General features: G+C 48.8%; 2 protein-coding genes across 2 annotated transcripts; both read right to left on the bottom strand.

Annotated features, from left to right (window-relative positions):
* Positions 1 to 443: 443 nt before the first annotated feature.
* Positions 444 to 1,460, bottom strand: LOC140831481 (uncharacterized). Its single transcript, XM_073195235.1, has one exon. It carries the CDS (start codon positions 1,458 to 1,460, stop codon positions 444 to 446), a length of 1,017 nt encoding a protein of 338 aa, XP_073051336.1.
* Positions 1,461 to 11,183: 9,723 nt separating this feature from the next.
* Positions 11,184 to 15,951, bottom strand: LOC140831482 (uncharacterized). The gene is made up of 4 exons (XM_073195237.1): positions 15,731 to 15,951; positions 13,454 to 15,640; positions 12,053 to 13,358; positions 11,184 to 11,777 (listed from the first exon to the last, which is right to left on the bottom strand). The coding sequence occupies exons 1-4, from the start codon at positions 15,949 to 15,951 to the stop codon at positions 11,184 to 11,186; spliced, it is 4,308 nt and encodes a 1,435-aa protein (XP_073051338.1).
* Between the last annotated feature and the right edge of the window lie 1,216 nt (positions 15,952 to 17,167).

The following is a 17,167-nucleotide window of genomic DNA, read 5'->3' on the forward strand; positions in this document are numbered from 1 at the left end:
AGAGTGATAGTGGTGGCGGTAAAACCCTGGGGGAGGGGAGAACCCCTGAAAAAATCCAGGACAGCATCAAAAACATCCTGATGAACAATCTCCCAACAATGCAGAAAGAACGCCGAGGAGAAGCCATCAGGCCCAGCCACACTATCAGGATGTATGGAGAAGACGGTCGCACGAACCTCCTCCAAAGAAGGGGTCGCGACAATACCCTCATTCTCCACAGCAGAAATAACGGAGGAGAAGCCCGAAAAATCAGGACTCGCAAGCGTAGAGGGGTCACCAGTAAGCAAATGCTGGAAAAACGAGACTCCCGACTACTGAATCAACTCAGGAGACGTCAGGCATACCCCATTGTCCCAGAGGCGGAAAATCTTATTCGCCACCCTTTTCTTCTTCACCATGTTGTGAAAGAGTTTGGTGTTCCGCTCACCATCCTCTAACCAGTATCAAGCAGCTTTCTGTCTCCAAAAATCCGCCTCCATGGCGGTGACACGGGCCAGATCCTCATTGCGATCAGACAGAGAAGTCCAATTCAACTCAGAAGGATCAGCCTCACAGACAACCTCGGCGGACCGAACAGCCCTCTCAGCCTCAGTGATTTTATCGAATAAGTTCCCAAAAACATCCTGATTCCACCACTTGAGGTGATGTTTGAGGCGCTTCATCTTAGCAAAAAGGCGAGGCATACCACTCAGACTGCAAGGCAAAAACCAATTAAGCCTAACAGTCTGCAAAAAACCATGGTGCCTAAGCCACATACGCTGTAAATGAAACGAGCTCGGCCCACGGGCAAAAACCGGAGCGGTGACCAAAAGCGGACAGTGGTCAGAGACAGTACGGGGAAGATGCTCAACACGAATGGAGCTGAAATGATCACCCCAATCAACGGAAACCATAACCATGTCCAACCGCTTCCAAATGGTCTTATTCATCCAGGTGAACGAAGAGCCCTCAAAACCGGCATCAACCAGACCAGAATCCAAAATGAAAGTATTGAACTCCTCCATGGGTAGAAGCTTACCACCACGGGCGCCCAAACACTCAGAAGCATCTCTGACAACATTAAAATCACCCCCAACAAGCCAAGGACCCAGAGCAGGCTTGACCTGAAGAAGGGAAGACCAAAGATCTCTGCGCTCAACATAGCCGCAGCTGGCATAAACAAATGAACAAAACACCTCAGTCGGAAAAAAAGAGGCGGACACCTTGATGTGCAGGAACTGAGCATGATCAAAAACACACTCAGTCTTCACATCCGCAGAGGAGAAAACCAAAATATGACCAGAAAGATTCGAAATGACTCTAGAAAAACCAAAACGACGAGTCATGAATCTGTGGTCCAACATGATCATCGGCTCCAAAATGGCCAAAATCTTAATCTGATGCGCCTTCACATAAGCATGAAGCCGCTGTTGGGACTCCGAACTCCGAAGTCCCCGAACATTCCAAATGAGGGAATTCATGGAGAACGGTGGGCAGAAGCACCCGGTCTCCGCTTAAACGAATCTCCCAACGCTTCCTTTTTCCTTTTATTCACATTCGACATATCAGTATCTTGAGCACCATAATCAGAATGTCGATCAAACCCCGTGTCGAGGTCATCAGCAGACATCCGCTCGACAATCCGCTCACAAACAGGCGACCCCTGTTGAGCAACAAGTTCCTCAAGATGAGAGGAAACATCTGGAGAAGAAGGAACGGAGGGAATCGAATGGCAGCTGTGATTCTCCATGCACTGAACATAAGTGCCAATACCCCCCTCCTCAAACTGATGGACCAAAGACTGAACAGACACACAAGCCGCACCCGAAGGTAAGGCGTCAACAATGGGCAGACCCAAACTAATCTGGTCAACACCAACAACAGGATCCTGATCCAAAGGAGCATCTCCAAGTAAACCATCACCCATAACCTCCAAGTGGGATCCAAGATCAGGATTGGGACCAACCAACTCAGTAGCGTCGCAACGCTGAGCCTCATCATGCCAGGGTGACAAAACCTCAAAGGTATTTGAGGAGGTAACTTGCTGCGGAACATCAGGAACTGTAGGGGGAGCTCCAGCAGGAGTATCCCTGCGCACGGGTCGCCTCCTCCATCTACGCCTGGGACCATCGCCATTTTCATGAAGCTGAGGCTGTGGTCCAGTATTAAAGACAGGAACAGCACCCTCCTGGGGTGTTTGGGCTTTGGGAGGAACTGGATCTTGAGATTTTTGAAAAACGGGCTTCGGCCTCGACGGCCAAGGATTCTTCCCGTGAGAATAACACACGGTAACTGAATGTCCCAGCATCTTGCAGTCAATGCAATATGCGGGGATCTTCTCGTAAATGACATCAATAACCTGTGTGTGATCACCCCAACCAACCCAGACCTGCTGAATGGGAGGCTGTAAAACATCAATTTCCACACATACTCGGGCGAAAGCGCCTCGAGAGACATCAGCGGTGTGGTCGTCCATCTTAACAGGCTTACCTACAAGACTCGCAAGAGCAAAAAGAGTACGCTTGTTGAACAAATGCAACGGTAAGCCCGGAAAACGGATCCAGACTGGCGCAATGGGGGATTCCTCATGCAGATTAAATTCGGGGGTCCACTTAGAAAAACGGATCCCAAGTGGTCCCACAAAAATATTCCCCTTCGACCAAACACGCGCGTAATCTTCTTCACATGAGAAAGAAATGACCAAAAAACCTCTAGGTAAGAATTTCAAGTCAAACGATCGCACTAGTCCCATTTTTTCGAAAGCCACAGAAATTGAAGAATTAGGGACTAAGGACCTGTTCCCCGAAATTTTACCGACTAGAGCATATTTAAAAGGTTCAATCAGTGAAGAAATTACCTCAACCGGGAATCGGATACCCGGTTTGCCATCCAGAATAGACGGCTCAGGCATCTCCTCCATCGAATTACGCACATCCTCGAAACTTTTTTGCACGGTGCGAGGAGACGGAGGTGAAAGAGCGTCACGAAAAGAAACAGAAGCCCGAACCTCAGCACGAAGGACGGGTTTGACCACAGATGCAGAACCGTTGACTGCCGAGTCAACTCGGTCAACACGGCGGTTTGACTCGCCCGAGTTGACTTGCGCGTTACCGGCCGGAGTAGCAGCGATCGCCAGCGACGTTGTGGGGAGTACAGAACCGGTATCCAAAGCACGAGAACCGGACGTCGGAGGGGCCGATTGGACATTAAAATTGGAGGAAATCGATTGAAAATCGCCAATTTGGGCGTTTCTGATCGGCGATGAATTAGCTGAAATTGAAGATATCATTGGATTACCCATCGATCGTGAAGTATACGGTTCAGAGGAATTGACCAACAGAGCGGCGACGGCGACGGCATTGAAGAAAAAGCCCGTCGGCGTTAGGGTTTCTGCAGCAGAAAACGTAGATCTAAATTTCCCATCGGCGTTGAACACCGTTGACGACGGGGCTTGTGGTGTTGAAATCGACTGGTCATGGGCTTTCCAGATCGGGGTCCCGATTGAACAGAGGTTGCAGGAATCGACCGGCGTGGACAAAATCGTGGACGTGTTCGCCGTGAACAGTAGAGGCGAGCGTTTGGAGCTTAAATCGGCTGAGCATATAGACTCCGATTAGGCTGAAATTTTAGCACAAGGATCGCCTGAAAGAGACGAATCTTTTGAAGTATGAACGGCGCCGATCGGAGCAGTGGATGTCGACGACGTAGAATTGGCCGGAAATTGCGGAATTTGAAGATCCGATTTGGACGGGCAAACGTACTCAGATGAAGCTGATTTTTGGATATGTTGTTCCTCAAGTTGAGGCGACTCAGATGATGTGGTGAACCGGCCAGAAACCGACGGCGGCGGCATGACGGTGGGGGCAAGAAAATTAGGCGATTTTAGGGTGATTTTTTGGGTTTTTTTTAGTGGAGAGCATTTTTGCAAGTTGGTTTAGGGTTTAGGGTTTTGGGTTTTGGGTTTAGGGTTTAGGGTTTTTTTTTTCCGGAAAACACCGCCGGATGCAGGAGGGTTAGGCAGACCCCTACCTGTATATATCCACAAAATAAACAGTAACAAATACAGAATAAAGAAAACCTAAAAGAGGAGGTGGAAAAGACCAAACCTCCCCAAAAGGCTAAAACAGTAGGAACATAAAAAAAAGCAACCTAGGGTAGGAAATACAAAAGCAAAACGACCCTAGGAGGCTATCAATATGCAACAACTGCTAATCAAATACAAGGAACACTATGAACAACCAGCTGAGGAAATCAAAATGATAACGACGAGATGACCGCAGAATCCATGCAAAAGCTCTCATCCCGAAACTATCATCCTGAAGAGTCCAATCTGTCAATAGTAATATCATCTGGTAGCTAACAACAGTACCACACCCACTAGGCAAAAGAAAGTCTGGCCAGGAAGTCAATATACAATGGCGATCACAGATCAAAATATAGATCACAATCCCGCCAGGACAAAAGATATCCAGCATCTGAATCAAAACTGCAGAGAGCTCGATCACATGAAGTAGGAGTCTGACGAGCATGGTATAAAAAGTAGAGGATCCTGAAGAAAGCACCCCATGAATCCACCATGACATCCAGCAAACACCTCTACAAAAACTAATACGGCGGCGAAAGAGAACCAGCAGTAAACGCCCGCCAGGGATCATGAATGTGCCAGAGGAAAGCACCAACAGAAATAGATCCGAAACCCACTCGGAGCAAACAAGTATAAACACATCATGTGCAAGTGTCTGGACCCACTTGCACAGACTATATGGAAGTGAAAAACAACCTCCAATAACACTAACCTGCAATAAAAATATATAAATATATATATATAAATAGATATATAACCAGAGATCAGAAAGAAATAGATCCAAAAAAAGAAGGGGCTGCAAATGGCTAAGAGGATCTGTTTCTGAGGTATGGAAGCCCAGAACGATCAGATATAGCAAGGATGGAGATGTCTGGAGGTAGGGAAGGACCTAACTCTAAGGTATACTGCCTAAAAGTATGGGCCCTCGCCGCCAAGGCATCCGCCACTGAATTCCCTTCCCGGTAAATATGCGATAAATGAACAGATCGCCCCCTCATCAGCAAAAGAGTCCTTGTAACAAGATGTTCCAGGTCCCAGCAGCACCGACGAGAACGAAGTAAAAGAATGGAAATCCAAGAGTCAGTCTCAATCCAAAGAGGGAAGAGATGAAGATCAGAAGAAATGAGAAGACCCCTCCAAATAGCCCATAATTCTGCCCGGATATTGGTCCCAACTCCAATGAACTCGCTGAAAGAAACCACCACATGCCCAAAGGAGTCACGAACAACACCACCAACAGTAAAAGCCCCAGGACTACCTCTAGAACTCCCATCAACATTCAATTTAAAACACTCGAACGGCGGCCGCAACCAACGAACAATCGCTATTCTATGAACCCTATGCAACTCAACAAAAATCCCCAGTGTCCTCGCAGCCTGCAAAACACCCCGCCAGTGCATGGGCTTAACAGTAGATTCAGCATGAGCGAGACGCAAATAAGACAAAATCTGAGACTTAACAGTCTCCCCAGAAATGTGCAAATGACGGTGTTTCGCATCATTCCTAGCTGTCCAGAGAAACCATAAAATGATGAAAGGCAAAAACTCCTTCACGTGGCCCCTAGGAGTCCACCCCGGATGCCTCTTCCAAGCACTGAGGAAGAGTCTGAAATCACTGGTAAGGGGAATACAGACATGAAAAACAGCCCCAAAGTAATGCCATATAGACCTAGCAAGAGGGCTATCAATGAAAATGTGCGTGAATGTCTCGGGCCTCTCACAGCACTGACATTTAGACGCCAGCTCGAAGCCACGAGGCTGGAGCACATCGTCAACTGGAAGCCATTGATGCCAAAACCTCCAGAGGAAGAAAGACATAGTAGGCCTCAGCCAACGGCCCCAGCAAGGAGTTAAGATATCAGAAACTTGGTCTCTCAAGCGGACAAGCTCCCAGGCGGATTTCAGCGAAAAAACACCTTCAGAAATATGCACCCAAATAGCCAAATCGGGTTCCCCCGATGCAATAGGAATCAGAGTAATAGTCTCAGCAACAGAGGGAGGGACAGCTGAGCGGAGGAGGTCAAAATCCCAAGCCCCATCTGAAAGAAAGTGAGAAACACAGACACCTTGATCCCCCCTAACAAGAACCTAACTAGATAAGGGAACATCCCCACACCAGATGTCATTCCAAAAATTAACATCTCCCATCCCAATTCTCCATCGAATGCCAGATTCAGCACGAGGCCTAATCTTAAGCAAACGACGCCAAGTGGGAGAAATGAACCCAGCAGATGAGACATAAGCTGGATGCACCAACTGGCAGTATTTTCTCATGATGAAGTTGGCCCATAGAGATGAACCTTGACAAAAACGAAACCATAACTTAATGGAGAAGCTTTCCACAATATCTTTGAGCCTGCGAAATCCAAGACCCCCTTCAGAGACAGGAAGACATGCACGAGACCACCTCGCCCAATGCCATTTCTTATCCAAGGATCTGGATTCCCACAGAAACCATTGAAAACATTCTCAAGCCTCTCCATAACTGCCAGAGGTGGCTGGACTACCTGGAAGAAATTCGATTTAGCCCTAGAAATTGGGGGTTTCCGACCGGTGGCCGGAAACCGGAAATTGAACCCGGCAATATCCTACCCATGACTGGACGAAGAGCTGAGCCAGAGGAATTGAAAAAAAACGCCGGATCGGCGCTGGAATTTGGACTTGAATGGGACGGAATTCTCGCCGGGAGCACACAAATCGTAGATCTAAAATTGCCGTCGACGGTATTTGGGGTTGAATCCGGTGCCATCGAGATTGTCTTGGACTGGGCATCACAGATCGGGCCTTGGATTTAACTAATAATGCATGAATCGGCCGGAATCGAAGAAATTGTGATCGGATTTTCGGTGAACAGTAACGGCGAATCTTTGAGGCATGAAATCGGGGGGCAAATGGACACCATTTCGGCTGATTTTTGGACACAAGGATCGCCTTGGAGAGGCGAATCGAATGATACATGTGCGACGCCAAAAGGAACGGCGGAGACCGACGACGCAGAAGTGACCGGAATTTGCGGAATGTTAAGGGACGATTCCGACGGGCAAACGGTAAACGAAGGGGCTGAAATTTTGATATGTTGGTCATTGAGAAGAGGCGAATCTTGTGGGGTGGTGAACCGGCCGGAAACCGGCAGTGGCGGCGGCATGGCGACGGGGCAGAGCTAAGGGGCGACTTTTGGGTTATTGGGAGGGTTTTTTTGGGTAGAGAGCATTTTTCTGGGTTGGTTTGGTTTCGGGTTTAGGGTTTAGGTTTTAGGGTTTAGGGTTTTGGGTTTTGGGTTTTGGGGTCTAGGGTTTAGGGTTTCGGGTTTCGGGTTTCGGGTTTTGGGTTTAGGGTTTAGGGTTTAGGGTTTTTTTTTTTTTTTTTTAACCGGAAAACACCGCCGGATGCGGGGGGGTTAGGCAGACACCTACCTGTATATATCCACAAAATAAAAAGTAACAGCAGAAAGAAAACCTAAAAGAGGAGGGGCACAAAACCAAGACCTCCTCAAAAAGGCTAAAGCAGTAAAAACAAATACCAAGTAGCCTAGGGACATAAATACATAAGCAAAAGTAACCCTAGTCTACGACAAAAAGTGCGCCAGAAACTAATCAAATACGAGCTGCGCTAAGAGTCAACACGCCGAAGAAGACCAAATGATAACTGGGAGATGAGTGCAGAATCCATGAAAAAATTCTCATCTCTAAGCGATCACCCTGAAGAATCCAATCTGTCAAAACGACTCTAATCTGAAACCGAGTAACTGTATGAATCCCAGCAGTCAAAATAAGATAAGGCCAGGAAATCACTGTACAATGACGATAGAAGAGCAAAATGAAGATCGCAATCCAGCCAGAACAAAAAAGATCCAGCATATGAAGTATAAATCTGACGAAGGTATCATAACAATGAAGAGGATCGTCCGGAAAGAATCCCTGGAACCACCACGACATCCAGTAAACTCCTGTAAAAGAACTGAGACGGCGGGCAAGGAGAAACTGCAGTAAACGCCCGCCAGGGACCATGAATCCACCATGACATCCAGCAAACACCTCTACAAAAACTAATACGGCGGCGAAAGAGAACCAGCAGTAAACGCCCGCCAGGGATCATGAATGTGCCAGAGGAAAGCACCAACAGAAATAGATCCGAAACCTACTCGGAGCAAACAAGTATAAACACATCATGTGCAAGTGTCTGGACCCACTTGCACAGACTATATGGAAGTGAAAAACAACCTCCAATAACACTAACCTGCAATAAAAATATATAAATATATATATATAAATAGATATATAACCAGAGATCATAAAGAAATAGATCCAAAAAAAGAAGGGGCTGCAAATGGCTAAGAGGATCTGTTTCTGAGGTATGGAAGCCCAGAACGATCAGATATAGCAAGGATGGAGATGTCTGGAGGTAGGGAAGGACCTAACTCTAAGGTATACTGCCTAAAATTATGGGCCCTCGCCGCCAAGGCATCTGCCACTGAATTCCCTTCCCGGTAAATATGCGATAAATGAACAGATCGCCCCCTCATCAGCAAAAGAGTCCTTGTAACAAGATGTTCCAGGTCCCAGCAGCACCGACGAGAACGAAGTAAAAGAATGGAAATCCAAGAGTCAGTATCAATCCAAAGAGGGAAGAGATGAAGATCAGAAGAAATGAGAAGACCCCTCCAAATAGCCCATAATTCTGCCCGGATATTGGTCCCAACTCCAATGAACTCGCTGAAAGAAACCACCACATGCCCAAAGGAGTCACGAACAACACCACCAACAGTAGAAGCCCCAGGACTACCTCTAGAACTCCCATCAACATTCAATTTAAAACACTCGAACGGCGGCCGCAACCAACGAACAATCGCTATTCTATGAACCCTATGCAACTCAACAAAAATCCCCAGTGTCCTCGCAGCCTGCAAAACACCCCGCCAGTGCATGGGCTTAACAGTAGATGCAGCATGAGCGAGACGCAAATAAGACAAAATCTGAGACTTAACAGTCTCCCCAGAAATGTGCAAATGACGGTGTTTCGCATCATTCCTAGCTGTCCAGAGAAACCATAAAATGATGAAAGGCAAAAACTCCTTCACGTGGCCCCTAGGAGTCCACCCCGGATGCCTCTTCCAAGCACTGAGGAAGAGTCTGAAATCACTGGTAAGGGGAATACAGACATGAAAAACAGCCCTAAAGTAATGCCATATAGACCTGGCAAGAGGGCTATCAATGAAAATGTGCGTGAATGTCTCGGGCCTCTCACAGCACTGACATTTAGACGCCAGCTCGAAGCCACGAGGCTGGAGCACATCGTCAACTGGAAGCCATTGATGCCAAAACCTCCAGAGGAAGAAAGACATAGTAGGCCTCAGCCAACGGCCCCAGCAAGGAGTTAAGATATCAGAAACTTGGTCTCTCAAGCGGACAAGCTCCCAGGCGGATTTCAGCGAAAAAACACCGTCAGAAATATGCACCCAAATAGCCAAATCGGGTTCCCCCGATGCAATAGGAATCAGAGTAATAGTCTCAGCAACAGAGGGAGGGACAACTGAGCAGAGGAGGTCAAAATCCCAAGCCCCATCTGAAAGAAAGTGAGAAACACAGACACCTCGATCTCCCCTAACAAGAACCTAACTAGATAAGGGAACATCCCCACACCAGATGTCATTCAAAAAATTAACATCTCCCATCCCAATTCTCCATCGAATGCCAGATTCAGCACGAGGCCTAATCTTAAGCAAACGACGCCAAGTGGGAGAAATGAACCCAGCAGATGAGACATAAGCTGGATGCACCAACTGGCAGTATTTTCTCATGATGAAGTTGGCCCATAGAGATGAACCTTGACGAAAATGAAACCATAACTTAATGGAGAAGCTTTCCACAATATCTTTGAGCCTGCGAAATCCAAGACCCCCTTCAGAGACAGGAAGACATGCACGAGACCACCTCGCCCAATGCCATTTCTTATCCAAGGATCTGGATCCCCACAGAAACCATTGAAAACATTCTCAAGCCTCTCCATAACTGCCAGAGGTGGCTGGACTACCTGGAAGAAATTCGATTTAGCCCTAGAAATTGGGGGTTTCCGACCGGTGGCCGGAAACCGGAAATTGAACCCGGCAATATCCTACCCATGACTGGACGAAGAGCTGAGCTAGAGGAATTGAAAAAAAACGCCGGATCGGCGCTGGAATTTGGACTTGAATGGGACGGAATTCTCGCCGGGAGCACACAAATCGTAGATCTAAAATTTCCGTCGACGGCATTTGGGGTTGAATCCGGTGCCATCGAGATCGTCTTGGACTGGGCATCACAGATCGGGCCTTGGATTGAACTAATAATGCATGAATCGGCCGGAATCGAAGAAATTGTGATCGGATTTTCGGTGAACAGTAACGGCGAATCTTTGAGGCATGAAATCGGGGGGCAAATGGACACCATTTCGGCTGATTTTTGGACACAAGGATCGCCTTGGAGAGGCGAATCGAATAATACATGTGCGACGCCAAAAGGAACGACGGAGACCGACGACGCAGAAGTGACCGGAATTTGCAGAATGTTAAGGGACGATTCCGACGGGCAAACGGTAAACGAAGGGGCTGAAATTTTGATATGTTGGTCATTGAGAAGAGGCGAATCTTGTGGGGAGGTGAACCGGCCGGAAACCGGCAGTGGCGGCGGCATGGCGACGGGGCAGAGCTAAGGGGCGATTTTTGGGTTATTGGGAGGGTTTTTTTGGGTAGAGAGCATTTTTCTAGGTTGGTTTGGTTTCGGGTTTAGGGTTAAGGTTTTAGGGTTTAGGGTTTTGGGTTTTGGGTTTTGGGGTCTAGGGTCTAGGGTTTAGGGTCTTGGGTTTCGGGTTTCGGGTTTTGGGTTTAGGGTTTAGGGTTTAGGGTTTTTTTTTTTTTTTTAACCGGAAAACACCGCCGGATGCGGGGGGGTTAGGCAGACCCCTACCTGTATATATCCACAAAATAAAAAGTAACAGCAGGAAGAAAACCTAAAAGAGGAGGGGGACAAAACCAAGACCTCCTCAAAAAAGCTAAAGCAGTAAAAACAAATACCAAGTAGCCTAGGGACATAAATACATAAGCAAAAATAACCCTAGTCTACGACAAAAAGTGCGCCAGAAACTAATCAAATACGAGCTGCGCTAAGAGTCAACACGCCGAAGAAGACCAAATGATAACTGGGAGATGAGTGCAGAATCCATGAAAAAATTCTCATCTCTAAGCCATCACCCTGAAGAATCCAATCTGTCAAAACGACTCTAATCTGAAACCGAGTAACTGTATGAATCCCAGCAGTCAAAATAAGATAAGGCCAGGAAATCACTGTACAATGACGATAGAAGAGCAAAATGAAGATCGCAATCCAGCCAGAACAAAAAAGATCCAGTATGACGAAGGTATCATAACAATGAAGAGGATCGTCCGGAAAGAATCCCTGGAACCACCACGACATCCAGTAAACTCCTGTAAAAGAACTGAGACGGCGGGCAAGGAGAAACTGCAGTAAACGCCCGCCAGGGACCAGAAGTGGACCAAAGAGAGGCCTAAACAGAAATAGCACTCCAGGGAATATGAAAGGGCCAAAGAAGAGCACCAAGAGGGTAAGTGCAAGAGCCCACCCAATCCCGAGAAGACCAAACATGTAGTGTGCGAGTGTCTGGGCCCACTCACACCAGACTGGCGAAACGGGGGAAAAGAGAAACCCCCTAAGTAACAGTACCTGCAAAGAAAAAATATACATATACATAAAGAAATATCGAAGAAATGGGTCCAAGAGAAGGGATGGGCTGCAAGCGGCTAAGAACATCGATATCTCAGGTAGGGAAGTCCGGAGGTATCCGAACGTGCAAGTATGGAAATGTGCCTAGGGAGGGAGGGACCTAACTCTAAGGTAAAGTGCCTAAGGGTATGGGCCCTCGCCGCCAACGCATCCGCCACCGAATTACCCTCCCGAAATATATGCGAAATATGAACAGACCGCCCCCTCAAAAGGACCAGAATCCTGGATATAATGTGATCAAGACCCCAGCAACATCGACGGGAACGAATGAGCTGAATAGAAGTCAGAGAATCAAGCTCGATCCAAAGAGGGAAGAAAGAATGATCCGAAAAAAGGAGAAGACCCCTCCAAACCGCCCAAAGCTCAGCCCGGAGAGAAGACCCAGCTCCGATGAACTCGCTGAATGAGAGCACGACCCTCCCGGAATCATCCCGAACAACGCCACCAGCAGAGGAGTCCCCAGATGTACCACGCGAGCTCCCATCCACATTAAGCTTGAAGCACCCGGATGGCGGCCGCAGCCAGCGAACAATCGCCGTCCTACGAAATCTGTGGAGAGCAACCGAAATACCCAGCAATCTCGCCACATGAAACACACCCAGCCAATGTCTGGGCTTTACAGTACGCGCAGAGTGGGCGAGACGCAGGTAAGACAAAATCTGAAACTTCACCGTCTCCCCAGAGATGGGAAGATGACGGTGCTTAGCATCGTTCCGCGCAGTCCAGAGGAACCACAGGACGATGCAGGGAAGAAACTCCCGCACATGGCCCCCCCGGGACCAGACCAAAGCTCTCTTCCACGCACTGAGGAACAAACTGAAATCCTCAGTGTCGGGAATACGAACCCGAAACACTGCGCCAAAGAAGTGCCAGACAGACCGAGCAACCGGGCTGCGAATGAATATGTGTGTGAATGTCTCAGACATATCACAACACTGACATCTCGAGGCTAACGCAAAACCCCGGCGCTGGAGCACCTCATCAACTGGGAGCCATTGATGCCAGAATCTCCAGAGGAAGAAAGACATGGTAGGCCTCAACCAGCTCCCCCAACACGAGCGGAATATATCAGAAGACGGAGCACGCTGACGGATCAGCTCCCAAGCAGATCTCACAGAGAAAGCACCATCGGAGCTATGGATCCATCGTGTCAGATCAGGGTCACCCGAAAGAACAGGAATCAAAACAATATCCTCGGCAACCGAAGGAGCAACAACCGCATAGAGGCGATCAAAATCCCAGGACCCCTCAGACAGAAAATAAGAGACCCGAACATAACGGCCCCCGCGGACCACACACCGGGAGGACAAAGGAACGTCCCCAAACCAAGTGTCATCCCAAAAGGAAACATCTCCGAGACCAACTCGCCAGCGAATGCCAGGCTCCGCGCGAGGGCGGATCCTGAGGAGACGACGCCAAATGGAGGAAATAGAAGCACGGGCGGGGACACAGGCAGGAGCATCCAGCCGGCAATACTTCCGGAAAAGGAATCTCGCCCATAGAGAGGAGCCCTGTCGAAATCTGAACCATAATTTTATAGAAAAACATTCCACGAGATCTTTCAATCTGCGGAATCCAAGGCCCCCCTCAAGCACAGGGAGGCAAGCCCGGACCACCGGGCCCAATGCCACTTCCTATCCGAGGGTCTCGACCCCCAGAGGAAGGCATTGAAGACCTGCTCAAGCTTCTCCATGACAGCCAGAGGTGGCTGAACCACCTGAAACAGATAAATCGGCATGGAGAGGAGGACGCTACGTATCAAGGTCATGCGGCTCCCCGGGGAAAGGGTCCGAATCTCCCAACCCTCTAACTTCCTACGAACAGACTGTAGGAGGGGCTCAAAAAGGGAGCATGTGCGATTACCCCGATAAAGGGGAACTCCGAGGTACTTGAGGGGCAGATGACCCTCGACGAACCCAGTGATGCGCAAAAGCCGGGAGCGGAGGCGCCCAGAGCACCTCGGAGGCAAAATCAAAGAACTCTTGGCAGCATTCACCCGCTGCCCCGAACAGTTCTCGTAGTGATGCAGAAAATCAACAAGGCGCTGCATACCACGAGTCCCACCACTAGCAAAAATAATAATATCATCAGCGTAAGCCAGATGGGAAATCAAAATATCACAATCAGAACGGTACCTGAGCGCAGGATGCTGCAGGTAGAGGCAGTCAAGGCCACGAGAAAGATACTCCGCCCTCAAAACGAAGAGAAGGGGAGACAATGGATCGCCCTGCCGGAGGCCTCTGGTGGAACCAAAAAACCCCGATAGCGAACCATTGATGTTCACGGAGAAATGACAATGGGAAATACAGGCCGAAACCAAAGCCACGACACGCTCTGAAAAACCAAAATGTCTCAAAACGTCGAAGAGGAAATGCCACTGGACCCGATCATAGGCCTTGGCCATATCCAACTTCAATATGACATTACCACCACGAGTGGGGAGAGTAATGCTGTGAGTGAGCTCCTGGGCAAGGAGAATATTATCCGAGATCATCCGACCCGGAACGAAGCCACTCTGATTCGGGGAAACAAGTCTCTCCACCACATCCCTCAACCGAGAGTACAACAGCTTCGAGATGATTTTGTTCGTGACATTGCACAGGCTGATCGGACGGAAGTCCGACCAGGCGCGTGCACCCTCGACTTTGGGAATAAGAGTGATCGTGGTGGCGGTAAAGCCCTGAGGCATAGGAGAACCCTGGAAAAAATCAAGAACAGCACCAAAAACATCCTGATGGACAATCTCCCAGCAATGCTGAAAGAACGCCGAGGAAAAGCCATCAGGGCCAGCAACGCTATCAGGGTGAATGGAGAAGACGGTCGCGCGGACCACCTCCAAAGAGGGAATCGCAGCAATACCATCATTCTCCACGGCAGAGATAACCGAGGAAAAACCCGAAAAATCAGGGCAATCGAGCGCAGAGGGCTCCCCGGTAAGAAGATCCTGGAAAAACAAGGCTCCCGACTGCTGAATCAAATCCTGAGACGTCAGGCAAACCCCATTCTCCCATATGCGGAAAATTTTATTCGCCACGCGCTTTTTCCTCACCATATTATGGAAGAGTCTGGTGTTCCGCTCACCATCCTCAAGCCAATGGCAAGCCGCTTTCTGTTTCCAAAAATCCGCCTCCATGGCGGTGATACGAGCCAGATCCTCATTGCGATCGGACAGGGAAGTCCAATTCGCGTCAGAAGGGTCGGCCTCACAAACATCCTCAGCTGAACGAACAGCCCTCTCAGTCTCAGTGAGTCTATCAAAGATGTTACCAAAAACATCCCGATTCCACCACCGGAGGTGATGCTTGAGACGCTTCATCTTGGCAAAAAGCCGAGGCATGCCGCTCAGACTGCAAGGCAGATTCCAATTAAGCCTCACAGTCTGCAAAAAACCATGGTGCCTAACCCACATACGCTGGAAGCGAAACGAGCTCGGCCCACGGGCAAAAACAGGGGCGGTAACCAAAAGCGGACAGTGATCCGAGACAGTACGAGCGAGATGTTCAACCCGAATCGAGCTGAAATGATCTCCCCAATCAACAGAAACCAAGACCCTGTCCAACCGCTTCCAAATGGTCTTATTCGTCCAAGTGAACGAAGACCCCTCAAAACCAGCATCGATCAAGCCAGAATCAAGAATAAAAGTGTTGAACTCCTCCATGGGTAGCAACCTACCACCACGGGAGCCCAAGCACTCAGACGCATCCCTGACGACATTAAAGTCGCCCCCAACCAGCCAAGGACCCAAAACAGGCTTAACCAAAAGCAAAGAAGCCCAAAGATCCCTACGCTGAACATAATCACATCTAGCATAGACAAAAGAACAAAATATCTATGTCGGCAAGAAAGAGGCAGAGACTCTAATGTGAAGGAGTTGAGCATGATCAAAAACACACTCCGCCCTCACATCAGCAGCAAATAATACCCAGATATGACCGGAGAGAATAGAGATGACTCCAGAAAACCCCAAACGGCGAGTCATGAATCTCGGATCCAGATCAATCAAGGTCTCCAAAACAGCCAAAACCTTAATCTGTTTCTCCTTCACAAAGGCATGAAGCCTCTGCTGGGACTCCGAACCTCGAAGTCCCCGGATATTCCAGATTAAACAATTCATGGGGAACGGGTGGAAGGAGGGTCCAATCGCTTTTTACGCGATCGCCGACCATCATCCTGAGGTCTTTTTCTGGGATTGGACATGTCAGTGTCCAGAATACTACACTCAGACCCACAACTAACTCCAGACACAGAATGTCGATCAAAATCCTGATCAGGATCATCAGCCGACATGTGACTGGTAATCATCTCAAGAATAGGGGGTCCCTGTCGAGCAATCAACTCGTCCAGCATAGAAGTGGCATCAGCAGGGGATGCAGGAAAAGATGGGACCGAGTGGCTGCTATGATTTTCAATACAAACCTCCGGGGGGACAAACACAGTCACCACATCCGGGCGTGGAGATCCAAGGTCATCCACGCAGTCCACAAAAGGAACACTCTCATCGTCCTCAGCCACCGTGACCGCAGGTCGGTCAGAAGAAGGGGCCTCCTGATGAGAACTCAAACAGACAGAGGGATCAGGAACACCTAATCCAAGCTCCTCTGAGCCAACCTCTGTCTCCTGCAAATGTGAAAGAACTCCAAAAGAGTTCGAAGCAAGAGGGTCATCCCTCGGGAGAGCCTGTCGAACAGGCCTCCGTCTCTGTCTACGTCGGGGACCATGTCCATTGACATGAAGCTGGGGCTGTGGTCCCGGGACAATGACAGGGGCTGCACCCTCAGGTGGTGCCTGAGCAGGAGGCGCCTCCGGCTGAGGAGGCCCTCGATCAGCAGGCTTGGATCGAGCAGGTTTAGGATTTTTACCATGAGAATAACAAACGTCGGTCGAATGACCCAACATCTTGCAATCCAAGCAATACCCAGGTATTCTCTCATACACAACATCAATCTCCTGGGTATGATCACCCCAACCCACCCAAATTTGCTTAACGGGTGGTTCCAACACATTCATCTCCACACAGACTCGAGCAAAAGCGCTCCGAGAGGAGTCAGCAGTAAAGTCATCCATTTTCACCGGGTTGCCCAAAATCTTAGCAAGGGCAAAAAGACTTTTCTTGTTAAACAGGTGAATGGGCAAACCCGGGAGACGCACCCAGACAGGGGCGATGGGAGATTCTTCCTGTAGATTGAATTCCGGGGTCCATTTGGAGAAACGGATCCCGAGAGGTCCCACCATCATCTGCCCACGCGTCCAAAAAAACGCATAATCCTCCTCACAATGAAGTGAGAGGATCAGAAAACCCCGAGGCAAAAACCTCAAATCAAAAGATCGCT

Source organism: Primulina eburnea, chromosome 5 (assembly GCF_022965805.1).
Source record: "Primulina eburnea isolate SZY01 chromosome 5, ASM2296580v1, whole genome shotgun sequence".
Classification (NCBI taxonomy): Eukaryota; Viridiplantae; Streptophyta; class Magnoliopsida; order Lamiales; family Gesneriaceae; genus Primulina; species Primulina eburnea.